This window comes from Equus quagga, chromosome 17 (assembly GCF_021613505.1).
Source record: "Equus quagga isolate Etosha38 chromosome 17, UCLA_HA_Equagga_1.0, whole genome shotgun sequence".
Classification (NCBI taxonomy): Eukaryota; Metazoa; Chordata; class Mammalia; order Perissodactyla; family Equidae; genus Equus; species Equus quagga.
The window spans coordinates 9451142-9477115 of NC_060283.1; the positions used below are offsets into that span (position 1 = coordinate 9451142).

The 25974-nt window shown below is 55.5% G+C and overlaps 1 protein-coding gene across 1 annotated transcript in view; it reads left to right on the forward strand.

Moving 5' to 3' along the window:
* The first annotated feature begins 8217 nt into the window (after window positions 1-8217).
* The window catches only part of AHNAK (AHNAK nucleoprotein), a 24024-nt gene continuing 6267 nt past the window's right edge, over window positions 8218-25974 (forward strand). The window contains exons 1-5 of the mRNA XM_046644131.1: window positions 8218-8372; window positions 18591-18692; window positions 19004-19160; window positions 19604-19791; window positions 20750-25966. Coding sequence (XP_046500087.1) covers window positions 19004-19160; window positions 19604-19791; window positions 20750-25966 — 5562 coding nt within the window. The 5' untranslated portion in view covers window positions 8218-8372; window positions 18591-18692. The remainder of the gene's footprint in view (window positions 8373-18590; window positions 18693-19003; window positions 19161-19603; window positions 19792-20749; window positions 25967-25974) is intronic.

Here is a 25974-nt window from a genome sequence, read left to right on the forward strand (position 1 = left end):
CAAATTCCGTCTCCCAGCACACCACCTGCTCCTTTGCTTGTGTAATCTTCACTATCTCCCTGGTACCCGTAACCTTCCCCGTGGCTGAGAATTTAGGCAGGAGAGACCATGTTGTGCAAGTAGGTTTGAGGAGGCAGGCCTGAGAGGCTCAGGAGTGGGACCCAACTGTGAAATAGGTGGGGCTCCTGCTAGGTGGGCCAGAGCTTGGGCAGCAGCAGGCCTGGCAGCCCATATGGACTGGGCGGGTCTGGCCTGGGGGTGGGGGGGCGGAACCCCGCCTCCTCACCTCCCTCTGAGACTGCAGGAAGAGTGACTCATCCACACGTCCTGCGTCCTGTGCCTCTAGCTCTGGCGGGTTGATACAGAGGAGGGTGGCCAGGTTGTTGGATGAGGCCAGGCCTGCACTTGGGGGAGGGCCAGTACCCACAAGCTGGAGGTGGGGTGGGAGGCCTGAGGGGAGGGATTGTGGCCTCAGGAAGGCTCCTGTTGGCCTCCAGAGTGGGGGGGGGATGGGGGCGCCTCTTCCCTGCTGTGGTGCCCAAGAAAAGTTCACAGAGGGAGTTTCTAGCGGCAGATGTGGGGAGGGAAAGAGGAGAAGTACATCTGGAGTTGGTTCCCCGCCCAGCCCTGGGGAGGCCTGAGTCACCCCACCTCTGCAGGCTGGGGACTTGCGCCCTCCCTGATCCCTGGTGGGGCCCCGCGTGGCTTGCAGAGCCCAGCCTTTCCCCACTTCTCCCGGTCCTGGGCGGGGTTGCTCCTGGCCCAGTCCGGCTTGCCATAGGAAGCCAGTAAGAGAGCCAGTGAGAGCCTGCTCCTGGGGGACGTCTCCAGTTGCTGGGCTGGTTCCCTGATGTGAGGGAGGCTCTTGCCACCTGCACGCCACCTAGAGCTGGCATCCCCTGAAGACCATGCAGCACATGCATGCATGGCAGGGCAGGGCAGGGCAGGGCTGGGGCCGGGGTCTCAGGGCAGAAAGGGAAGGGAGGATGCTGTGCGTGGGTTGGGGCCTGAGAACAGGTAGGAGGATAGGGCAAGGAGGAAGCTGTTTTATCCACTTAGTGGACAAAATCTCAGAGCCTCTAGAAAGGGAGGTTGAGAAACTGAAGAGGGGGTCGGGGTTCAGAGATGTATTTGACTACAGATAAAATCTTTACAGAGACTGCAGTGTGAATGGGAAGGGCTAAGACTTCGTTTAGCTTGTAGATAAACCAGGAGATAGTGGTTATAAACTGCTGTTTGTTTTAGCTCTGTTGGCGCTTCTGCTTAAGTCACTTATTAAAAAGTCAAAAGCGTTAAAGTTCTTCTGAGAAGGACCTAGATTGTCTTCTGTTTTTTCACGTCCTGCTTTGAGCTGGAGCCGGACAGCTGCAGCTCACACCAGGTCAGACCCATCCCACCAGCTGCCCACATGCCCCAAATGTGCCACTTCCCCTTTTGAAAGGTGGGGGAAGGGTCTAGAATGTTGAAGGAGAGGAATGAAGTGCTTCGGAGGCTCCGCCCAGTCATTTCTGAAATTAATACTGTGGTTTTCATGGCAACCGGCACTCTTTGTCCTTGGAACCCAGAACTTTCCCTCCGCACATCAGATGGGTTTTCCTGGGTGGCTGTGGCTTCCTTGGCCCACCCCGCCAGGGGTCCCTATAGGGCAGTGTCGCTTCCCCACTTGCTTTGGTGCTCTCTGGGTTTGAATGTAATTCTAGGGTACCCACCCTCATCTCTCCTCTTCCCCAAATGCTGTGGAGCTAAAATACTGGCGCTCCTGAAAGGTTAGAGAAACTATGCCACCTGCTCCTGTCTGTTTGCTCTGGTCAGGCGAGCACGGCTCCTGGGGGAGGCTGTGTTTTACTCCAGGGGAATTACTGAGGTGTCCCGGTGTTTCAGCACCCAAGGGATGGGTGGAATGGAAGATCATGGTGCTTGCTGGAAAGTAGCTCTTCAGTCACTTGAACCTCTTCTAAGAGGGAGAATTTCTTGGGCAGGTGGGGCTGGCTCAGTGGCAAAGATGCCCTGGTGACCCTGGACCTCTAGACGTGCCTAGGCTCTTTTCATTCTTGTAGCCCCCACCCCTCTTTGTTTTCCTGATTTCCTCAGGATTCCAAAGGGAGCCTGTTAACCTTACCTTGTTTACACAATGGGCAGAGCAGGGACTGGATGGTTAGTCAGGGTTTGGGGCTATTTCTGATCGGATCTCCCGTGGAATGTGCCTCCCTCTACTTCCAGCTGCCCCCTCCCCTCCGCAGCAGGAACAGCTGTCATGTGAGGGCCTCTCCCGCTGGCTCAGCCCTTTTGCAATCATCTGGCTGGCTCTGCCAGGATGGGGGTGGATAGTGAGGATGGGCAGAGCCAAGGGGTAAACGAGGGGACACCCAGGGCAGGGGGAGCAGTTGGAAGGTGGCAAGGGCTATGGTGTTGAGGGCTGAGACGAGGGCTTGCCAAGGCCTGGTAGGAGGGGCGGAAGCAGCTGAGCAGGCCAGGGAGGCAGTATGATGAGGTTAGGGCGCCCATCAAAGGAAGTGGGGGCTGCACTAGGACTGGAAGCTTTCTAGGCGCAAGCGAGAGTTGGTTATAGCGGGACCCTGGCCAGTCGTTCTTCAGGGAGATCCGCATTTCCCCTGACTCACAGGGAAGCCACGGGGTGCTTTCCTGCCAGTCCGCCTTTCTGTGGGACCTGACTCACCGAGTTGCCCAGGGTGTTGGCTGCCCTATGGTGGCAGTGCCTGTGCCCTACCCCACCCACTCCTGTTAGGACATGGGTCAGTGAACACCGCTTTTATCCCACTCTCCTCAGTAGCAACTGTCCATCTCTTTGACTCAGACTCACAGGATGTGCCTCCTGTGGGGGGATTGCCGGGGGTGACCACATCAAGCAGTCCCTTTATTTTACCCATAAGGAAGCGGGAGTCCAGAGAGGGGAAGTGACTTATCGAGGGTGCATGCTAGTTTGTCCACAGTTCTTGCAGCCACTCAGTCACTTTTGCTCCTAAGAGGAGCAGGAGGGCACGTCCCTCAAAAGCTGAGGGATAAGTACGGTGGACAAAGCACACTAGGTTTTGGAGGCGGGAGAGGGTAGTATCTAAGGCTGTGGCAGCCAGAGTATGGCAGCCCTGACTAGGGTAAGAAGCAGAGAAGTGGAGCAAGTCCTGGGGCAGGGTCAGCCCTCGCGATCCAAGTCCTGGGGCGGGCAGAGGGCACAGGGTGTAGCAGAGGCGGGACTTCAAGTGACAGGAACCTCAACTATGTGGTGACTCAGGCTCTGGGCAGCATAGGCCCTTCCTTCCCAGCTCAGCCTGATCCTTAAACTGGACTTGGGAAATGTAAGCTGAAGAGGGAGGGAAACCCGGGCTCGGTTCCCTTTTCCCTGAGAGCTGAGGTAAAGGCGGAGGAAGTTGGAAAGGATGGGAGAAAGGCAGATTCCAAACAAGGGGAGAGGAGGCTGTTGCTCCCCTCTCCCCGGCCCCTCCCTCCCTGCTCCCCACTCCCTGCTGGGGAGGGGAGCTGGCTGGGGCGTTGGCTGCTCCGTTCATTCCAGCTCCCTCCCTCGGCTCCTGTTTACAACTCAGCCCGCCCAGTCCACAGCTCAGTTCTGAGCTCTTCTTTTCTCTCTTCCTCCCTCCCTCCTTCCTTCACAGCCTCATTCAGTTGTGTTTTGCCACTTCTTTTCCTTAGTCTCGCGACCACATTTCCTATTATCCTCCTGCTCCCGCAGCATCCCCAAGCCCCCAACTCACTGGCCTCTAAGCCATCTCTCACCACGGCTCTCGGGATCCACCCGTGCCCAGTATGTCCACTTGCCCCCCTCTGCCTGCCCACCTCCGTTCCCTTCCTCTTGCCTGGCCAGTCCTTTTTTGCCTTCTTTCCTCCCAGGGTCTGTACTCAGAGCCCTGCGTCTCGTCTCTTGTTCTCTAATCAGCTTTACCTTGGGTTCTGCTTGGGCCTGAAGATTTCAATTAGGACTGAGTGTAATGGGAGGGTTTCCGGTACCACGGCCGGCCGTCTGATCTGAGTAATTCAGGAACTCATGCGAAGCGTGAGGTTTAAATACAGGCTGGGATTTGAATTGAGCTGGAAGTGGATGATTTTACTCAGCTTCATATTTTAAGTTTGGGTTAGGACTTTGAGGTTTGAGAATTGCTAAGGAAATAATGTTTGGATCCCGGAATCACCCTTTAGGTTTGCTGTTCCCCTGGGGAAGAGGACAGATTAGGAAGCAATGAAAGTGAATGGAGAAGGGCCTGCTGTTGGGCAGGGATGCTAATGCCTGGGCTGATGTGTGTATGGGCTGGAGGTGGGGTCTGGGAGGTCCCAGATGGCCCAAAGAAGGGGTAGCAGTCGTTTTTCTGCTTCTAAGGCTGATGTGCCAACAGGCCCTCGATGGGGGGAAAATCTGCTTTCGAAGAGACTGCCAACACTTCACTGCACACTTCACTTCCCTTCTGGGATGGGGGTTTAAAAGTCATGATTATTCTTTGAGCAGTCCGTGCGTCTTTTCTTCCCTGTAATACACTGATTTCAGAGAAGGGAGGGGAAGGGGAATCCCCTGGCAAGGGGCCTGCCCACAGAGCTCCCCTTTGTGGTTACTATGGAAACAGGCATAATAGAAACAAAACAGAGGCATGTTGCTTGGCAACAGAAGAGCCCAAGGTTCATCAAACACACATTACAACAGGGTACAGATCAGGGAACCCCCAGGGAGGGAGCGTCACTTCTGGGGAAGCTGGGGTATCCCAGTGATGACGAGTCCTAGAGCTCACCTCCCTCTGCCAGTGAGCCTGGAGCACTGTGGTGTGGGATGCCTCCGAAGGGTGTGCAGTGCCAGCGGGAGAGCTGAAGTCCTCCCTGATCTCTGGTAGCCCTCATGTTTTGACAGAGGACTCTGAAATCTTGAAGAAGACAGAGGTTTTCTTAGCAACGTTGGCATGGAGGGGACTCTTTATAACCCCAAAATAGTGTGTGTCCGTGTGTGTCGGGGGTGGGGGGGTGAAGGAGCTGTGTACAACACCTGGTAGAAAAGATAATGTCCAATTTTCCCAAAGCATAGGACATGCAAGGAACTCAGAGTACAAGGTAAGGGGAGATCAAAGTACATTTCCTTCTGGACTGAGCTCCTTGAGGGCGGGGACTCCATCTTGTCGAGTTCTCTATTACCTGCACCACCACCACCACCATAAGCCCCCAGCCTAGTGTCAGACACACAGTGAATGCTGGTGCAGCTGCATGAGAGACCTCCAATGGGGGCATTGCTCCCTGGGGGCTGAGAGCCAGGGGAAGCTCTGACTTCCCCCCATGGGAAGAGTAGGGTACAGGATGCTGTTGTGAAAAGAACAAGGGCGTTGGGGCCAGTTATACCTGTAGTTCATTCATTCATTCATTCCACAAAATGTTCTTGAGTGATGCTATGTGCCAGCCCCTTCTCTAGGCACTAGGCATTGAGCAGAGAACAAAAAATCCCTGCTCTCATGGAGCTTCGATGCTAGTGGGAGCTTTGACTTCTGCTTCCGAGGGTTGTGTGACTTTAGGTAAATCACGAACCCTCTCCTCCCAGAGCACGTGAAGATTAAAGGAGCTAACCCATGAAAGAGCCTGCTGCGGTGTCAGACACCATCACCATTAAGGGAGCTTTGGCGGGTAAGGGGTGGGGGGCCCATGGCAGCAGACAGAAGGAGAAAGGTTGACGGAAATTTCTAAAAGTGTGTGTCTCCAATGACACCATGAAAACATTCCCTTCCCCTGGGCTGAGGAGGCTGACCTAGGCTTTGGTTCCAGCAGGAACGATCATGGTTTTTTAGGAGGCAGTGTCAGCTTACCCCTTCTCTACCCTCCTAGCCTGGAATGGGGCAGAAGCCGGTCCCCAGGATGGCCCCTACCAGGTATCTTGACTCTCCTACCCCTGAATGAAGGACCTGGCAGTAATCCCTGCTCTTTGGCTGCTCCCAAACCCAGCCTCTCCCGCCTTCTTCCCTGTTGACCAAGAGGTTGGCCAGAACAAACAAAAGCAGCAGATAAGTTGGCTCTGAGCCCAGGCCACTAGCCTCTGCTCTTTCTGGGGGGCTGACGGAGCCCACGCTGAGGTGAGGACACAACATCCACACCCTCTATGCTCTTTTTTTCCCGCCCCAGCTCCTCCCTCCAAACTCCCATAGCTCGGTTTGCAGAAACCTTATGTCTTGCGGCTTGTGTCACATCATAGCTTTTTCTGAGAACCTCGATGTAAATCAACTCCCAGTTTAATATGCACTGGGGAAACCTGCACTTTCAAGGAACCAAATGATTCATTTTATACAGTTGAAAATCCTTTGGTAAACTGTTGGAGGTATCTTTGGGGAGAGGGACGAGGCAGGGGAGGAGGTGTTTACTGTTTATTTTTCTGCCTTTCTGTCTTGTTTACATTCTTCACCATTTGGAGGTATTGATTTTACTTACAGAATGTCAACTGAGGAGTATCTGACTTGTAGGATCACAGGCCATTCTGTTGATCTGTATTCTGGGTTCATGTTTCAAAAGCTGAATAAATGTGACTTAAAAGGAAATAAAATTTAAAAAGTTGTTGGTAAAGGAAATAATTCGCTCTTGGTTTTTCTTTTAAATGCATCCCAAAGTTGAAAAGTTGAGATTTTTTTTTTCTTTAGATAAGGTAGGTGCTGGGCAAGAGATGCAGAACAAAATGGAGGAGGGGAGATTCTTCAGAAAGCCTGGGTCTGCGACTGTCTGCTTGTGATACGTGTGGTGGCACTGCTTCTGCTGTGGGTTTGAGTGTCTATCTGGGTACTTGTGTGTGTGTGTGTGTGTGTGTGAGAGAGAGAGAGAGAGAGAGAGGGAGAATGCTCGTGCCCAAGTCTCTGCTTTGTCTATGTGTCTTTGCATGTCTGTGCCTGTCTGAATGTCTACACATGTGTCTCCACCTTTCTGTGTCCATTGTATGAGTGTCTGCACGTCCGTGGCTCTTTTTGCTGTCTCTTCCCTCCCCCACAGCCTGTACCCTGTGCGGGTAACTGGACCTGGGACACAGCCCCCAGGGCTGGCAGCAGAGTTGGCTGCTGGGTATTTTTAGCCTGTAAACATGTTTGCCATTTCAGAGGACAGGACTGCTGGTCTCAGCCCCAGCCCACTCATGATCTTGCAGCCAGGAGGGTGCTCCTGTCTGGGGCCAGGTCTTCTCAGTTCCCTGCCCTGGGGTCTCCCTTCCCCAGCATTTGGGAGAGAAGGAGAACTGGCTTGATGTGGGCAGTGGGTGGCCACCGAGGAGGCAGGCTAAGACGATTCACAGGACAGAAGAGAATGGGGATGGGCAGCCAGAAGGCCCCTGAACCCCATTATTAAGCGTTTAATAAAATCTCCATGTAGTCAGAACTGGCTGTGGGAAATGGCTGTAAATTTGGAAACTCAGCGTCCTGCAAGTGGGGAGGTGGTGGAGGGGTTCAGACAGGGCATATGAGAAGAAATGGGTAGGCAGAGGAAAAGCGGGAGCCCCGGCTTCCCTCAGGGAGTCTGGAGAGGGAGGTGAGCACCCCGGTCTGCTCCTCCAAGGGCTGCAGGCCTGACTGCTGCGCTGCCGCCCCGGCCGGGCGGAGCAGCACGGTGGTGCATGGGACACTGGTGGCCCTGACTCCGGGAGGTGGGGCCAGCGTCTCCAGGCTGGTTCTGTGGAGCGCGGGGCCCCCAGAAAGAGGGAAAGCCAGAAACGCGCGCGGTTGCATGGAGCTTGGAAACCAAGCGAGGAGACGGCCTGGGATTTGACGTGTAGTTGCCTGGTAGGATTTGAAGTTCTAGTGTTGAGGGAAAAACTCAAAAGGTCTGCGTCAGGCTGGAGGTCGCGGCTGAACTACCCAAGCCCCCCAACCGCTCTCTGAACCCGTTGGTCCTTCCTGCAAAATGGGCGGATTCTTGGTTTCAGCTGTGAGGATAAGCCTCAGGGAGCTTCGAGGAGTTTCTTGCCGACGAAACACACTGCATACGTAGGGAGTAGATCTGGGCACCGGCCAGAGTAGGGGGCAGTGGATAGGGGGAGGGGGAAAGAAGCACTTTGGCAGCACGGCGCCCTCCTGGTCCCCACGTCCCACAGGGCCCTCCCCACCAGCAACCCGCTCCCCGGGCCCTCCAGGGTCGGCCTTGCTAGCTCGTCCCAGCCCTACTCCGGCCCCGCCCGGCCCCGCCCTCTCCCCACAGCTCGGGGCAGACCCGCCCGCCCGAGCCGGAGTTACAAGAGCCGCCTCCGCGCGCGGGGGCCCGGCCACTCGGAGCAGCTCTGCCGCGGGGACTGCACCGCCCGCCCTGCCGGACCCGCCCCGAGCGGGGCTCGCCGCCTGCAACAGCCGCAGCACCGCGACCTCGGGCCCCGTGCGGGATATGGCTGTGCCCTGGGGCTGAGCGCGCAGGTAGGGGCGCCGGGCGCACCTTGGCGCGATCGGGGAACAGGACGCCGAGCACGGGAGAGGGGAGGTGGGTTGCAAGGGTTGGGCGAGGCGCTTTGGGTGGGTGTCACTGTGAGGATTCGAACAGTTTGGAGCAAGCTGGGCAGCCCAGGGCCGCGCGGGGAGGCGACGCGTCGCGCCCTCGGAGCCAAGCTCTGCCTCCGGAGTTGGGGCGCAAGTTGGGCAAAGTTGGAAAATCGCTCCGAAGTGTGCTTAGCCCCAGTCCATATTTCTCTCGAGGGCTGACTGTTGGCCCTACTGCACGGCAGGGCGTCCCATTCCTGGCCTGGTGTCTCCTGGGGGCCCCTGTCCCACTCCCTCTTTCTCCATGGGGCGGTGGCTCAGCGCAGTGCTCCGTTCCTATTTCATGTTTACTGGAGAAGTTTCTGAGATCGTGGCCGCGGCCCCTCTGCCCCTCCCGGCGCCCCTGCGTCCCCGCGCCGCGCGCCCCCTCCGCTGTCCCTCCCGGTTCCCCACACCTCCGCCCTGAACTTCGCGTCCAGAGTCCTCCCGGCCCCACCCAGTTCTGTACCACCAGCCTCTCCCTTTCTGGCTCCTGGCGGCTCCCCTCGGCCCCCCTCCAGCTGCCCCGCCCTAGTCTTGCCCCTCCGTTTTCCCTGCTCCAGAAAACTCCCTTCTTCCTCTGGGTCTGCAGAGCCTGGAAGTTTGCAGCGCGCCTCCCTGCGGGGCGGGTGGGAGTGGGGGTGGGGGGACATAATTAGGGAGATTCCTGCAGTGGGGTGGGCGGGGAGGGGGCTCTGCAGTGGCCCAGCCCTCGGGACCGCCCCTTCCCCTCTAGAGGCGGCGCTCTCTCCCCTACCCCACTCCCAAACCCGTCCGGGCGGGATGGCCCCCGCCCCAGCGCCTGGCTTGGCGCCAGCAGCCTGAGGAATGTGGTGGTTGGAGCCGGTGACTAATTCAAACCAGAACTCGGGGAGGAGTGGTGAGGGGCAAAGGGGAGGTGGGGGAAGGGGCTGTGTGTGGGAGGTGGGGGCAGGAGCCGGGCTCGGCGTAGGAGGAGGGCTTAGCTGCCCTCTTTGGAGCCCTCCACTCAAGCTGTGCGCTCCAGGAGAGAGGGCCGGGGGGCGAGGTCCTGCAGAGGAGTTGGAAAGGCAGTGTGCTTAGGGTGTGTTCGGAGAACTGTGTTATGTAAGGCTTTCCCATGCAGGGAGAGGGTGTGCAGTGTGTGAGCGCCTGGCCCGCCCCTGGCTGGGCTGGGCGCCCCCTGCAAGGCCAGAGCCCGGGATGTGGGCGCGCAGCCTCTTGGCGGTGCCGGCCACGAGAGACATGTGGGGTCTGAGCAGGGCTGGCTGTGCCCCTTGCGTGGGAGGGGAGCGGAGTGGGCAGATGGGGCATCTCACAGCCTTAGCCGGTCGGAGCACCAGGTGGGAGATGGCTTTGGCGCCTCTGCGCAATGTGGCCACGGAGAATTGTGCGCTAGTGTGTGCTCGCGCCTTTCACAGGGTGTGGCTGCGGAGAGGTGGGGTGTGGTGCCCCCAGGAAGCCTGCAGTCGCTGCTGAGTGCCCTGCTTTGTGCAGTCGTTTGTGGGAAGGCTGGGTGGAATCCTCCCGTGGCAGTAGGTCCTTAAGAGAATGACCTGGAGTTTCCAGAGGAAAAGGGACCCAGATATTTACCTCTGCGTCCCCAGCACAATGCTGGGCTCCGCGTAATTGGTTCTGAAACGGTTTCCTCTGCTAGAATCCAGCCTCGATTGCAAGGACCTCATGGCCTTCCTTCCACAGCCTAGCACATGACCAGAGTGGGGCTGATTTTGTGGGAGACAGCGATGATGCTTGGGGACTGTAGTGACCAGTGAAGGCAGGGGAGTTGGGGGGAGGGAGGGAGAGATTAAAGGTGCCTGGGAAGGCATTTCAGGGTCTCCATACCTGTGTTGGGTCTAAATGAGGGGAGTAAATTTTGCTTCCATTTCCCCTCTCTTCCCCTGCCTCTCAAGAGGGAAATCCTTGGGGCAGGGTGTGGCACTCACTTCCTTTCTGAAGCTGAATGGGGAAGCTTCCTCCTCCGTCCACGGGGATGATGGGCTGGGCCGGCACATGGTAGGCAGAGCCTGCAATGGGAGTAGAAAGAAACCCAGGCTTAGGGGTACCTCCTTGCTCTGAGCTGTGAGCTGTGGGATGAGGGAGGGTGGGAGAGGACCAGGGACTGTAAGAGCTAGGCTAGAGAGGGCGCAGGTTCTAGGGGGGTTGGAGATGGGGGATTGGAGGGTGTCTGAGCCCCTCTGTAAAGCCTTGTCCTTAAGAGGTTATACGCAGCGACATCGGTCAGAGAACAAGGACACACAGGCAGCTACATAGGTCATGCCGGACTTAGTGCTGCTGACGTGGAGGCCCACAGCAGCGATTCAGGGGTCCTCGTCTGGGCAGCTCCTTGAAGAGCTAACCCCCTAGAGCTGAGGACTTGGTGCAGGGGAGGTCTAGGGCTCAGGGAGGGACACGAGAGAGTGAACTGTGGCAGACCTGTGGAGGCAGAAGGCCAGCTTTGGTCAAAGGCAGGGAATGGGCTGAGGGGTCCCCGGGTCACTTCAGTCCCAGGGAGGCCCTGGGTGGAGATGTCCGGACACTGCCAGACTGGATTCTTTGGCTCAACTTGGAGTTGGCTGGCTGGCCCTGGCAGAGCACACCACTCAGAGCCTGAGGAGCTGGTTTGAGGGGTTGGGGCAAAGCTGTGGGGGTGGAGGGGTGTGTGGGGCTCTGGGGTGTGGTCACCACCTTCCTCAGAACTTGGGAACCGCCTGGGGACAGAGGCAGACCAGGAGAGCTAGTCCGACTCCTGATGGGAACTCTCCCCCTGCCACCGCTCCCAGACACCCCAAGTGTCTTTCCGTGAAGCTGGGCTGACCACGTGCATGTGCACATGAGGAAGGGAGGTGGCCTCTCGAGAGGGTTTAGAATGTGCTGTTTGAGTTGAGTGGCGGTGGTGGTGGCGGCGCATGTCTAGGGCCTATCTGCTCTCTTTGTCCTCCATGGGTTTCATCCAGGCTCCTGGGAGCTGTTATTTCCCTGGTCTCTGATCGTCCCGCTGGGCTCGCAGGCCTTCCTGAGCAACCCTGGGTGTGGTGAGGAAGTGTAGGGGGCCACGTGGGGGGGCCACCGCAGGGCTCAGCAGGAATGTTTGTGTGCAAGTTTTGATGGCGCCCCCTTCCTCCCTACTGCCCTCTGTTCCCACCAGTGGGGACAGCTGGGCTGCTGTAGCAGGAGGTCTTGGGTCCAGGGGTCCCTGTTTCGCTGTGACCTTGGGTCCCTGTGGCCGCTAGTGTCCCAGCAGTGAGGTATGTGTTACTACCTGTGAGAGGGTGTCCCTCTGACCGTGCATGGTGGTCCTCGCATTGCAGTGGACCTGGATGTGTTAGCTCTGCTTGCATCTGGGGCTTATAGTGCAGGGGGCAGCAATGGGACCCTGCCGTGGTGGTGGAGGTTTCCCGGGGGCTGCAGGGGTTGTAGGTAAGGACTGAAGTAAGTCTCTCGGCCCTGGACAGGTTCCGGGCCCTGAAGTTTGTATTTAGAGCCTGGCGGGAGGGTGAGGACAGCGCTGGGAGCCAGGCCCCGCTGAGAGAGGCTGAGCGAGGCTCTGCGCACGGCGGTCAGGGAGGGGCATCCTACCCTGTCCCCGGGGGCCGAAGCGGAGGTTCTAGGGGAAGGGGAAGTGCCTGGAGCTGATCCTGGCTTCGTGTCCTGGCTGGCCTGGGGGGCGGCTCTTTGGCAGCCAGCCAAGTGCCTGGCCCCCACACCCCTGCACTAGCGAGGCCTGGCCACTGGGCGGAGAGCTGGGCCATGGTCCACGGCGGGCCGCTCCCAAGCTGTAATCTACCCCCAGGGCGAGACAGAGCATTGCTCTTCTTCACCCCCCTCCCCGTGGAGGGTGCCACCCTCAGAGTTGGTGTGTGACTCCCTGTGGTCGTGGATAAAGGCCAGGTGTGGGGACTTCCCATTGCAGAATGTAATGCTGCCCCCAGTCCCCTGTCACAAGGAGGAGAGAGAGTCTCTCTTGGATGGGGGAGGAAGAGGGACTCTCCCTGCCTGCTAGAAGTGAGAACTTGAAGCTGGGCGCGGGAGGTGGGGGGGGCGCATCAGAAGCTCCCTGGGGAGAGGGGTGGAGAAAGGTGTCAAGGAGGAGGGTAGAAAGCAGCTGGCTGGCTGGGGTGGGGCTGGGGCTGCCCTGGCAGTCGAGGTACAGAGAACTCCAGCTTGATGGTGGGGGGTGAGGGGTAAAGGGCTGAAGGGGAGGGGAGGGCTGGAGTGATGAGGCCGGGAAAACTTCCTCTTGGTGGAGGTTGTGGGCTGGGCCAGTGGTTCAGGTAGCAAGGGAGTAAGAGAGACAGGTGCATGCAGGTAGAGGGAGGCACAGACTCTGCTCCGTGATGGGCAGGGCCTGGGGCTGCCTGGACAGGTGTCAGTTGTGTGCTGGTGAAGGCAGGGAGTGTGGGCCTGCTCTGGGCCGTGAAGAGTGGGGAATGGGGCTGACGAGCGTCTCCATGCGCATGCCTTCTGTGTGCGTCCTTGTGTGTCTCTCCATATGTCTCTTCACTGCCCATATTGCCCCTATCTTGCAGCTTGTTTGTCTAATTCTGATAATTCCACCCTCAACACACACGTCCCATTCAAGTTGAAAGTGCTCCCCTGGGGTGTACCGCCCAGAATCAGCTGAGTATAAAGTTCTTGATGTCAGCTGGGATTCTTAAGATCACTGCGCAGTTCTGCTCCGGTTAGAAGCGGGCACGCTGTTTTCCAGACGGAGGGCTGGCAGCTGCCCATGTGGAGGTCTGGTTGGAGGCTTAGGCCCTGGAAGAGATGCTGCCCCTGCGTTTCTCCTTGTTCCTTTGGGACGAGGGTCTGCCTGCGTGGCTGTCCCCATTTCCCAGTGAGTGGAAGTACTTGCCGTGCCCTGCCAGTGCCTGTCTCTAGAGTGGGTCTGATGCCCACCAAACCCCGGAAGGGGACAATTCTCTTAACCTTCACCTGCTGGGGCCCAAGAGAGTCTACAGGGGAGCTGGGATCTGTGTAGCTTAGGATTTCTGACTCCTGGAGATACGTCATCGATGGGCCCCAGAACCAAAAGGCCCTTCAGACCCTGGGCTCTGGGATGCCTGGACTCTGCCCGTTCTGGGTTTGCTGTCCTCAGACTGGACCAGAATGAGGCTGGTGTGTGGGCAAAGGAGGCTGGTGGCCACTTGCCCTCCTTCTGTGCTTGTGGCCCTTGGTGGGCATTGCTGCTCCCAAAGTGAGCCTCCTTCTATGCCCTGGGTCTCCAGGTCCCCACCCAAATCTCACTGCCTCCCTTCCTCTGTGTTTCTGTCCCTCTCCCCGAGGCGTCCTTCTCCCTCTAGATGTGCATGGAGGCCTCTCCATCTTCCTGTGGGTGTGTCTCTCTGGCTCTCACTCTACCCTCCTCCAGTATAGGTCTGTCTCTTCTGTGTATCTCCTTTGTGCATCTTTCTCTGTGGTTTCTCATCCTGTGTGTATTTATTTGTGCCTTTGTCCCTCAACCTGGGTAAAGACTCTTGGCCTTGGAGTCAAACTTGGGCAAATCATCTTACCTCTGGGGCCTGTTTCTGCATCTCTAAAATAAGGATATTAATTCTTTTTTGAGGGGGCAGAGAGGAGTGAGGAAGATTGGCTCTGAGCCAACATCTGTTACCAGTCTTCCTCTTTTTCCTTGAGGAAGATTGTCACTGAGCTAACATCTGTGGCGATCTTCCTCTTTTTTTTTTTGAGGAAGATTAGCCCTGAGCTAACATCTGCCACCAATCCGCCTCTTTTTTTTTTTTTTTTTTTGCTGAGGAAGACTGGCCCTGAACTAACATCCATGCCCATCTTCCTCTACTTTATATGTGGGACACCTACCACAGCATGGCTTGCCAAGCAGTGCCATGTCTGCACCCAGGATCCGAACCGGCAAACCCCGGGCCACTGAAGCGGAATGTGCAAACTTAACCGCTGTGCCACCGGGCCAGCCCCAATCTTCCTCTATTTTATGTGGGATGCCGCCACAGCATGGCTTGACGAGCGGTGCTGTGTCCAAGCCCCGGGTCCAAACCCGTGAACCCCAGGCCGCCAAAGTGGAGTGCGCAAACTTAACCACTACGTCACTGGGCCAGCCCCAAGGATATTAATTCTTACTCACATAGGATTGTTTGGGGATCGAATGAGACCCCCGGGCATGGAACCACAGCTCAATACCTGGCACACAATAGGACCTCTGCAAAATTCTCTTTCTCTCAACCTGTTGGCTGTTTTCTTTCAGTGTAGAGCTGTCTCTTCCTCTTTGCCGCCTGGCGAGTGTTTATGAGAGTGGATTGCCCTTCTGGGTGTGTCTCCCTTTTCTTTGAATATCCCAGGCCCTCATCCTGGTTATACGTCCTGGTTATACGGGCTTCCCTCTGGTGGAGCTCTCTAGCTCTGGGCATGAGTCATTTCATTCTTCTGGGCATGGGGGCTGCTTCTCCCCGGCCTGTGTATATGGTGGATAGTGCCACTGTGCTTCGTGGAAAGGTTCTTTGCTGTTGCTGTCTTCCCCACCATGGGGTGGGAGTGCTTCTGTCTCTTGGAGTGTCACCTCCTGTATCCCACCTCTGCTGGCTCAACCTTGTGCCCCTCTGATGTGTATCTTGTCCTGAGGTTTGGTGCATGGAGGCATTGAAGCCCAGAGTGTGTGTATCAGTTTCTGTCATCTTGACACTGACGCAGGCTGCAAGGCTGTCTTTGGCTGCTGCAGCAATTATGCCGGGCCCCCTCCCTGGCTCACTTCATACTGGCGCTTGGGAGGAAGGGGCTGTGTTCCGTGGGGGCAGTGGAGGAAGGATGCTGCTCTGGAGGTCATACTCGGCGGAGACTGTCTGCCCAGGGCAAGGAGTCGGCTTCTTGGATCTGCTCTGGTGTTGTCCCCAATCCGCATAGGTGGCATCGGTGCCTCCTCTTTGTGGTTGGAGGGCACGTCCTCTTTCTGCTTTTGAGTTGACAGGACAGGCTCGTTCCTCTCTCGCTACTTCTGGCCTGAATTGCGGTCTGTCCCTGCCCACTCAGACGTGCCTCCTCTCAGCCTTGTAGCTGGAGTGGCCTCACCGTCTTGCTCCTTTTCTGCCCTCCGCCTTAGAGGGTCTCTACTCCAGCCCTTCCCATTACGAAGGATACTGTGAGCCAGGGTCAGGTGGAGCACAGGCGGGGAGCTAGCAGACCTGGTTGGGGGACCCCAGCATCCTCCCAGTCTCCCCTTTCTGGACCTCACTTTCCCCATCTCTAAATAACAGGCAGTGCTTCCCATGGAACGTTCTGCAGTGGTGGAAATGTTCTGTATCTGCATAATAGAGGAGTCATATGTGGCTGTTAAGCTCTTGAAATCTGGTTACTGCAACCAGTGAACTAAAATTTTAATGTAATTTAATTAATTTAAGTTTAAATAGCCACATGTGGCTACCATGTTGGATGGCATGGCTCAGAGGTATCTTCCGGCTCCAAAGGCTTATGACCCTTGGCTGGATGGGCAGAATTTCCCAAAGCTCCAAAGACCCTACTTTGGGTGGCTGCAGGGGAGAACCCTCAGCCCCCAGGAAGCCTGGCTTCACCTGACTTGTGTGGGAGGAGAAGGAAGGACCATCTGGGCTTGTTCAGGCTCCAGGGGTGGGAGAGACTGAGGGCTGGGATCCAAGTGCAGAAAACAGGCCTCTGCCACTGTGGCCTCGAATCCCCCACCAGTACCCCCATGTCGGCCACCTGAATGGCCCAGATCAGATCAGAGAAGAGGGGAATCTTTTCTGGCTGTGTCAGGAGGTGAGGCCCGAGGCAGAGCAGGCGGGGTGGTTGGCACCCTGTCCGGCTGAGAAGCCAGCGGGTGCCCTGCCAGGGTGAACCTGCAGCCTCGGGTCCAACGGCTACTGCTCTCACAGGCTGTGGACCCTTCTCATCTCAGGATGGCCTTCTCCCCTCATTAGTTGCCTGGGTCGAAGCATGCAGCAGGTCCCTCCTGAGCCTCCACGCTGTGCTCCTGGGGGACTCCTGGCCTGGGGCTTCGTCCTGAGGTGCTGGCATGGAAACTGACTGCTGTCGCCACTGGAGCCCCAGCCCCTCTGACACCTGGGGGTCTGGCCCACCAAGCACTTTGTCGATTGGTTTCAGGCGTGATCCTTTACGTGTCTGGAGCTGTTGCATCTGCGGTGACTCATTGGGGAAGGAGGGAGGGTGGGGCCGAGATGTGGGCGAGGGTGAGCTGGCTCAGCCCCAGGATGCAGGGCGGAGAAAAGGGGCCCTGCTCAAGGAGGAAGAGAGGTGCTGGGGCGATTGGTGGCTTCAGAGATTGGGGAAGCCATCGGGCTGGAAGCCTTTTTCCTTCTCTGCCCTGCCTGGCTCCTGGTCTGCGGGCCTGGCTGCTCCGTGCTGGATGCTGGGGGAAGGTCTCGTTCAAGTTCCAGCTTTATTGTTTCCCATCGGGAAGGGTCAGCATGACTTCCTGTAGCTGCTCCCCGGCCTGTCGGGAAGGGAGGTGTTTTCCCCAGCTCACACCTGTGCCAACAGGCGGCTCACCCGTCAGCAGCTCTCCTGGGCTCCTAACCAGCACCTGTGCTGACGAGGAGGCACATTGTAAATACCGTGTGTGAGTTCAGGTGGTGGGGAGACTGGGGGGGGGGGGTCTCTGTGGCTGTCTTCATTTGTGTCGTTATCTGCCTGCCATTGGAACTGCTAAGTGCCCGTGAATTTCCAAGAGACACGGTCTTGTCCTCAGAGGCAAAATCTAGCGCCTTCAAGACCCCATTTATCTTTCATTCCCTCCAGAAGCCTCCTGGAACATTCTGAGGCTGAATTGTTCATGCCCAGAGCACCTTGCTCATAATTTATATCCTGGACAGGAACTAAGTCTTTTAAATCTCCACATCCGGCACATGGAGTGCATTCAATAAATGTTTGGAAGGTGCATGAGAGAAGTTAGGCAACAATTGAATGCAGCGTAGAATTCAGAGCTGGGCTGAGCTGCAACCGTCCCTCATGGGTTTGCTCTGCAGGGTCCGGTACAATGTTGGACAAATGGGAGGTGATCAGTAGGCATGTGTTTATCCATTGGTTGACTAATTTGTGGATGCAAACAGCTGTAGGGCGGGGCTTTGGGGAAATTCTTCACGATTTATGGCCTCCCCCACACTGTTTCACAGACGTGCTTCTGGATGACGCTGCCGCCGCCATTTTGTGTGGGTGGCTGTAGGCCGTGGCCATATCCAGAGTCCTGCCTGGTGTCTTCCCAGGGTGCCTCTGGAGCTGACAGCTCATCCTGTGGCTGGAGGGCATCTTTGCTCCCAAGTGCCTGCACCTATGGGGGCCTGGCTCAGGGCCCAGGGTGGGCTGGCAGATGGGCCCTGACTCACCAGGTCCCTGAGGCAGGTCAGCTGTACTCTCACCTCTCGGGCTTGGGCCTGTGCCTGGGGGGCACCGGGGCTTCCTCTGTTTAGCCGCTGCCTGTGGCAGGCCTCCTGGAGTCCCAGCTGGTGAGGGTCCCCCTCGTCCTGAGACTGAGTTAGACAGACAGAGTCACTCTTGTCGCTGGGGGAGGGAGGACACCAGCATCCCTGCTTTCAGGCCTGCCAGTTACCCCCAGTGCTGGAGACACCCTGAGGAGTGTCCATCCTCTGATACGGTGTAGGGGAAAAGAGCCACATACTCAGAGCTTGAGCATAGTTGCTCCCTTATTGTGGACCCCGGGCAAACTGGCGTCTCTGAATCTCAGTCTCTCCATCTGTAAAATAGGGACAGTAACATCTCCCTCCTGAAGCTGTTATAAAGAACCTAATGAGAATGTGTTTGTTGTGAGGTTCCTGTGCCCCAGAGCTTTTCACACATGCTCTGTCCCTCTCTTCTTCTGTCCTCACGGAGATCCTTTATTGTCTCCATTTTCATGATGAGAAAATGGAGCTTCAGAGAAGTTACGTGACTTGGCCAGGGTCACCCAGCTGGGAGGATGGGGAACCAGGATTTGAATCTGAGTCTGGCCTCCTCTAAACCCCTCTTCTGCGACCCTAGGCTGGAAAGTCATGTATGAATGGAATTGATGACAGTAGTAGGGGTCAGGGCATCGATCTGGCCTGGGGAACAGGACATCCAGCTGTCCCTTGCGTGGCAGCTGGTTGGGGTTCCAAGCAAGCTGATTGTTGAGTGCAAGCATCACTGTGAACTTTTCCTTAGGCTGTGTGACGGAGATTCCCGAGGAGAAAGACTGAAGAGAGGAGAGGAAGGAGGGGCGGGCTCCTGGCAAGGCATTTGCTCCTGAATTGAGTCCTGCAGAAGGTCAGTGGGAGGGAGGGTGAGGAGAGAGGTGGAGGTGATGGGATGGGGAGGGTGGAGACCCTGTGTGGCATCGGGAGGCAGGGCCCTGGGTGGAAGGGATGAGCGGCTGGTTCCTCCAAGGCTGGTTGCATCCACTGTCCACTTTCTGTCCTCTCCACTGTGCCTTGAGAGGCTTCCACTGCGGAAGCAGATATCTTGAGACAATGCTCCACTCCCCGAGAGTTGAAGGCACCAGAGATCCCTGGCTTTCTCATCTCTTTATGCCTTCATGCCCCTACTGTCCTGAGCTCCATTTCCTTACCTCATTCCAGATGGAGAAGGAAGAGGAGACGACCCGGGAGCTGCTGCTGCCCAACTGGCAGGGCAGCGGCTCCCATGGGCTGACCATTGCCCAGAGGGACGATGGCGTCTTTGTGCAGGAGGTGATGCAGAACTCCCCTGCGGCCCGCACTGGGGTGGTCAAGGAGGGTGAGTCACCTCAGGGCGAGGGCTGGGTGCTGGGTTGGGGTGGGCGTGGGTGGTGGAGGGAAGGGCAGGGGGCAGGCAGAAGTGGGCAAGTGGCTGTGGAGGGCCCAGTCCTGGCTGCATCAGGATGGTCAGGACCCACGCCCTGCCCTCCCCTGCCCACTCTGTGTCCCTTGGTTGTGGTCCTCGGGAGAGGCAGTCATGTGGGATGGTGGAGATGTAGTCCTTAGTTCTGACGCCACCACTCACGAGTTTTGGGCAAATTAATAGGCCTCTCTAAGCCTCAGTTTCCTCATCTATACAATGGGTATTATCACACCAGCCTTACAGGGTGGTCATGACACACACTGAATACAAGTCAGTTCAAGTGTCCAACACTGAGTGGTTGTGTGTTGTTTCCCTGAGACCCTGAGTGTCTTACCCACTTCTTGCTCCTCCCTGCTCAGGGGACCAGATTGTGGGTGCCACCATCTACTTTGACAACCTGCAGTCGGGTGAGGTGACCCAGCTGCTGAACACCATGGGGCACCACACTGTGGGCCTGAAGCTGCACCGCAAGGGGGACCGCTCCCCTGAGCCTGGCCAGACCTGGACTCACGAAGTCTTCACCTCCCGCAGCTCCGAAGTGGTTCTGGTGAGTGCCTCACTGGCCCATCTGCGCTCTGAGCTCCCCTTGGCCGCACCGACCTGCTGGCCCACTTCCTGAGCCTCTGTCTGCCTGCTGGATCTCTGTTGTCATTCCTTCTCCTACTGTCACCCCTCTGCACCCTCCGTTGAGCCAATCTGTTTGTTCCTATTCACGTGTGGCATGTGGCGGATGCTGCCCCTAAAAGTCTTCCCTCAGTCTCTTCAGAGTACCCAGCGTGGGAACTGACTCATGCTATCTGGTCCTAGATGCCAGGAGGAAGGTCAGCTGCTTTGTAAGAATCTTCGAAATGATTTCACAGGTGCCCAGCTCTGCCTCACAGACACCATTTTTCTACTTCCAGAGGCCTGGATTCATCTATGAGTCAGAGGCTGGGCAGAAAAGTGCCTGAGGGATGTTTCTCTGCTCCTTCTGATGGCTTGTTTATTTAACAAATAATGGGTCCCCAAAGTGAAAGTGTTAACCCAGGCGCCGCCAGTCTCAACAAAGGCTTAGACTCAACAGTGCTTTCCGAAGGTCCCTGGGAGAAATCCCTCCCGATTAAACAAACAAGCCAGTGAGTTGAGAGTTGAGAGCCAAAGGGTCAGGTCAGCACAGAGCTGGTCACCTGGAGGTGTCCCTGAGACTGGACAGGCTAATCTGAATCTAGGATTGATTGTTATTCCCTCTCTCAGACCACACAGTCCAGGAGTCTACACCCCGCTTTCCCCATGGCTTTCGCTTTGTTCCTCGAATTTCCCCAAATAGTTTCTGTTTTCCTCCTGGCATGTGGCTGTCAGCCCCTTTCTTCAGCCGCTGTGCTCTGCCCCACGAGGCTCCATGGACCTCTGATATGGTCCCGGCTTCCATGGGCAATAGGCAACCATGTTGTCGGCTGGGCTGTGGCCAGGCGTCTGTGACTCAGGCAGACTCTGCTGCAACCTCTGCCGGGCATGTCTTTCTGCAGAGCGGGGATGATGAGGAGTACCAGCGCATCTACACCACGAAGATCAAGCCTCGGCTGAAGTCGGAGGATGGAGTGGAAGGAGATCCTGGGGAGACCCAGAGCCGCACCATCACAGTGACTAGAAGAGTCACGGCCTACACTGTGGATGTCACAGGTCGGGAAGGAGCCAAGGACATCGACATCAGCAGCCCTGAGTTCAAGATCAAGATTCCAAGGCACGAACTGACGGAAATCTCCACCGTGGGTGTGGACACCCAGCCTGGGAAGACAGTGATCAGATTGCCCTCGGGCTCGGGGGCAGTGTCGCCAACCACAGGCTCTGCTGTGGACATCCGAGCAGGGTCCATTTCCGCTTCGGGACCAGAGCTCCAAGGTGCTGGCCACTCGAAGCTCCAGGTCACCGTGCCTGGGATAAAGGTGGGAAGCCCGGGCGTCAGTGTCAGTGCAAAGGGCTTTGACTTGGGTGGCAAAGGAGGGGTCCAAGTTCCAGGAGTGGACATTTCATCTTCTCTAGGGGGTGGGGCAGTAGAGGTGCAGGGCTCCTCTCTTGAGAGTGGCAGTAATGGGAAAATTAAAATTCCTACCATGAAGATGCCAAAATTTGGTGTCTCAACAGGACCTGTTGAGGGTCAGGCACCAGGGTTGAGTGTTTCTGCACCTGAATTCTCTGTGGGGCACAAGGACAGCAAGCCAGGCTTGGCCATTGGCGGGAACATCCAGGCTCCTCAGCTAGAAGTCAGTGCCCCCTCTCTCAATGTTGAGGGCATTGAGGGGAAGCTGAAGGGCCCCCAGATCACTGGGCCATCACTTGAGGGTGACCTAGGCCTGAAAGGTGCCAAGCCACAGGGGAGCGTAGGGGTGGACATCTCTGCTCCCAAAATCGAGGGCAGCGTCCTTGGCCCCAGTGTGGAAGTTCGAGCCCCTGACGTTGATATCCATGGGCCTGGAGGCAAACTGAATTTACCCAAGATGAACGTCCCCAAATTCTCTGCATCAGGTTCTAAGGGAGAGGGAGCTGGCATTGATGTGACACTGCCCACAGGTGAAGTGACTCTTCCAGGGATCTCTGGAGACATCAGGCTGCCTGAGGTTGCTCCTGGGGGGCTGGAAGGGAAGGTGAAGGGTACTAAAGTCAAGAGTCCTGAAATGGTTATTCAGAGACCTAAAATCTCCATGCAGGATGTGGATCTGAGCCTTGGGTCCCCTAAACTGAAAGGAGATATTCAGGTTTCTGCTCCTGGGGTGCAAGGTGATGTTAAAGGCCCTCAGGTGGCAATTAAAGGCTCCAAAGTGGACATCGAGACACCCAGCCTAGAGGGGACCCTGACAGGCCCCAAGCTCAGTGGGCCTTCTGGGAAAACAGGAACCTGCAAGATCTCGATGGCAGACGTAGACATAAGTGTGGCTGCACCTAAACTGAAAGGGGGTGTGGATGTCACAGTCCCAGAAGTAGAAGGGAAAGTCAGAGTCCCTGAGGTTGACGTCAAAGGCCCCAAAGTGGATGTCAGTGCCCCCGATGTGAATGTTCATAGCCCAGAATGGAACCTGCAAATGCCCAAGATGAAAATGCCCAAGTTCAGCACTCCAGGAGTCAGAGGAGAAGGCCCAGAGGTAGACATGAGTCTACCCAAAGGAGATATCAGTATTTCAGGGCCCAAGGTCAACGTGGAAGCCCCAGATGTCAACATAGGGGACCTGGGGAGCAAACTTAAAGGCTCTGATATTAAGCTGCCTGAAGTGAGTGTGAAGACACCAAAGATCTCCATGCCTGATGTAGATTTGCACGTTAAAGGCACAAAGGTAAAAGGAGAGTGTGATATAACAGTACCAAAACTTGAAGGAGAACTGAAAGGCCCCCAAATGGACATTGATGCCCCAGATGTGGACGTTCATGGCCCAGACTGGCACCTGAAGATGCCCAAAATGAAAATGCCCAAATTCAGTGTGCCAGGGTTCACAGCAGAAGGCCCAGAAGTGGATGTGAACCTGCCCAAGCCTGCTGTGGATATTTCTGGGCCCAAGGTAGATGTTAGTGCTCCAGATGTGAGCATTGAGGGACCAGCAGGGAAATTGAAAGGACCCAAGTTTAAGATGCCTGAGATGAATCTCAAAGCCCCAAAGATCTCATTACCAGATGTGGACTTAGATTTGAAAGGCCCTGGAGCAAGAGGAGAATATGATGTCACAGTGCCAAAGGTTGAAGGTGAGATTAAAGTTCCTGATGTTGAACTTAAAAGTGCTAAAATGGACATTGATGCCCCAGATGTGGATGTTCATGGCCCAGACTGGCACCTGAAGATGCCCAAAGTGAAAATGCCCAAGTTCGGCATGCCAGGCTTCAAAGGAGAGGGCCCAGAAGTGGATGTGAACCTGCCCAAAGCTGACATCGACATCTCAGGACCCAAGGTGGATGTTGAAGTTCCAGATGTGAGTATTGAAGGACCTGAAGGAAAGCTGAAGGGTCCCAAGTTTAAGATGCCTGAGATGAATATCAAGGCCCCAAAGATCTCCACGCCTGATATGGATTTACATATGAAAGGGCCCAAGGTAAAGGGAGAATATGATGTTACACTGCCAAAGCTGGAAGGGGACCTGACAGGGCCAAAAGTGGACGTCAGTGCCCCAGATGTTGAAGTGCATGGTCCTGATTGGAACCTAAAGATGCCCAAGATGAAAATGCCTAAATTTACCATGCCTAGCCTCAAAGGAGAGGGCCCAGAATTGGATGTGAACTTGCCCAAGGCCGATGTGGACATTTCTGCACCTAAGGTAGATATTAGTGCTCCAGATCTGAGTCTTGAAGGACCAGAAGGGAAGCTGAAAGGTCCCAAGTTTAAGATGCCTGAGATGCACTTCAAAGCTCCTAAGATGACTCTGCCAGATGTTGACCTGGATCTCAAAGGACCCAAAATGAAAGGAGATCTAGATGTGTCTGCACCAAAGATAGAAGGTGAGATGAAAGTTCCAGATGTGGACATGAAAGGCCCTAAGGTAGATATTAAGGCACCAGATGTGGAAGTTCAAGGTCCAGACTGGAGCCTAAAAATGCCCAAGATGAAAATGCCTAAATTCAGCATGCCCAGCTTCAAAGGTGAGGGCCCAGATGTGGACGTGAACCTGCCTAAAGCTGACATTGACGTCACTGGACCCAAGGTTGGCATTGAAGCCCCAGATGTGAGCCTTGAGGGACCAGAAGGAAAGCTGAAGGGTCCCAAGTTTAAGATGCCTGAGATGCACTTCAAGACTCCCAAGATCTCCACGCCTGATGTAGACTTACACCTGAAAGGCCCCAAAGTCAAAGGGGATATGGATGTGTCTGTGCCCAAGATAGAAGGTGAAATGAAAGTGCCAGATGTGGACATCAAAGGCCCCAAAGTGGACGTTGATGTCCCAGATGTGGACGTTCATGGCCCAGACTGGAACTTGAAAATGCCCAAGATGAAAATGCCAAAGTTCAGCGTGCCCGGCTTCAAAGCAGAGGGTCCAGAAGTGGATGTGAACCTGCCCAAAGCTGACATCGACATCTCTGGACCCAAGGTTGACATTGAAGCCCCAGATGTGAGCCTTGAGGGACCAGAAGGGAAGCTAAAGAGTCCCAAGTTTAAGATGCCTGAGATGCACTTCAGGGCCCCCAAGATCTCCACGCCTGATGCGAACCTGAATCTTAAGGGGCCGAAACTAAAGGGAGATGTGGATGTGACTTTGCCTGATGTAGAAGGTGAAATAAAAGTGCCAGATGTTGACATTAAAGGGCCCAAAGTTGACATCAGTGCTCCAGATGTTGATGCTCATGGCCCAGACTGGCACCTGAAAATGCCCAAAATGAAAATGCCCAAGTTCAGCATGCCTGGTTTCAAAGGAGAGGGCCCAGAAGTGGATGTGAACCTGCCCAAGGCTGACATTGATGTCGCAGGACCCAAGGTGGACGTTGAAGTTCCAGATGTGAATATTGAAGGTCCAAATGCAAAACTGAAAGGTCCTAAATTTAAGATGCCAGAAATGAATATAAAGCCTCAGAAGATATCTATGCCAGATGTTGGTTTGCATTTGAAAGGTCCTAAAATGAAAGGAGATTATGATGTTGCAGTTCCAAAAGTAGAAGGAGAGATAAAAGCTCCTGATGTTGACATCAAAGGTCCTAAGGTGGACATTAATGCACCAGATGTGGGAGTTCATGGCCCAGACTGGCACCTGAAGATGCCCAAAGTGAAAATGCCCAAGTTCAGCATGCCTGGCTTCAAAGGAGAGGGCCCAGAGGTGGATGTGAAACTACCAAAGGCTGACATTGATGTCTCTGGACCCAAGGTAGACATTGATGCTCCAGATGTGAATATTGAAGGTCCAGAGGGAAAACTAAAGGGTCCCAAGTTCAAGATGCCAAGCATGAATATACAGACACACAAAATCTCTATGCCTGATGTTGGACTAAATCTGAAAGCCCCTAAACTAAAAACTGATGTAGATGTTTCCCTTCCCAAAGTGGAAGGAAACTTGAAGGGTCCTGAAATTGATGTGAAAGCTCCTAAGATGGATGTAGATGTTGGTGATATTGATATTGAATGTCCAGAAGGAAAGGTGAAAGGCCCCAAGTTTAAGATGCCTGAGATGCATTTCAAAGCCCCCAAGATCTCCATGCCTGATGTAGACTTACACTTGAAAGGACCCAAAGTCAAAGGGGATATGGATGTGTCTGTGCCCAAGATAGAAGGTGAAATGAAAGTCCCAGATGTTGACGTTAAAGGACCCAAAGTGGATGTCGATGTGCCAGATGTGGATGTTCATGGCCCAGACTGGCACCTGAAGATGCCCAAAGTGAAAATGCCCAAGTTCAGCATGCCGGGCTTCAAAGGAGAGGGCCCAGAAGTGGATGTGAACTTGCCAAAGGCTGACATTAATGTTTCTGGCCCCAAAGTGGACATTGATGCTCCTGATTTGGATATTGAGGGACCAGAAGGAAAATTAAAAGGCTCTAAATTTAAGATGCCTAAGTTGAACATCAAATCTTCCAAGATATCCATGCCAGATGTGGACTTGAATTTGAAGGGACCCAAACTGAAAGGAGAGATAGATGCTTCTGTGCCAGAACTAGAAGGTGATCTCAGAGGTCCGCAAGTTGATATCAAAGGTCCCAGTGTAGATGTGGAGGTTCCTGATGTTGATCTGGAATGTCCTGATGCTAAGTTGAAAGGCCCTAAGTTTAAGATGCCAGACATGCACTTCAAGGC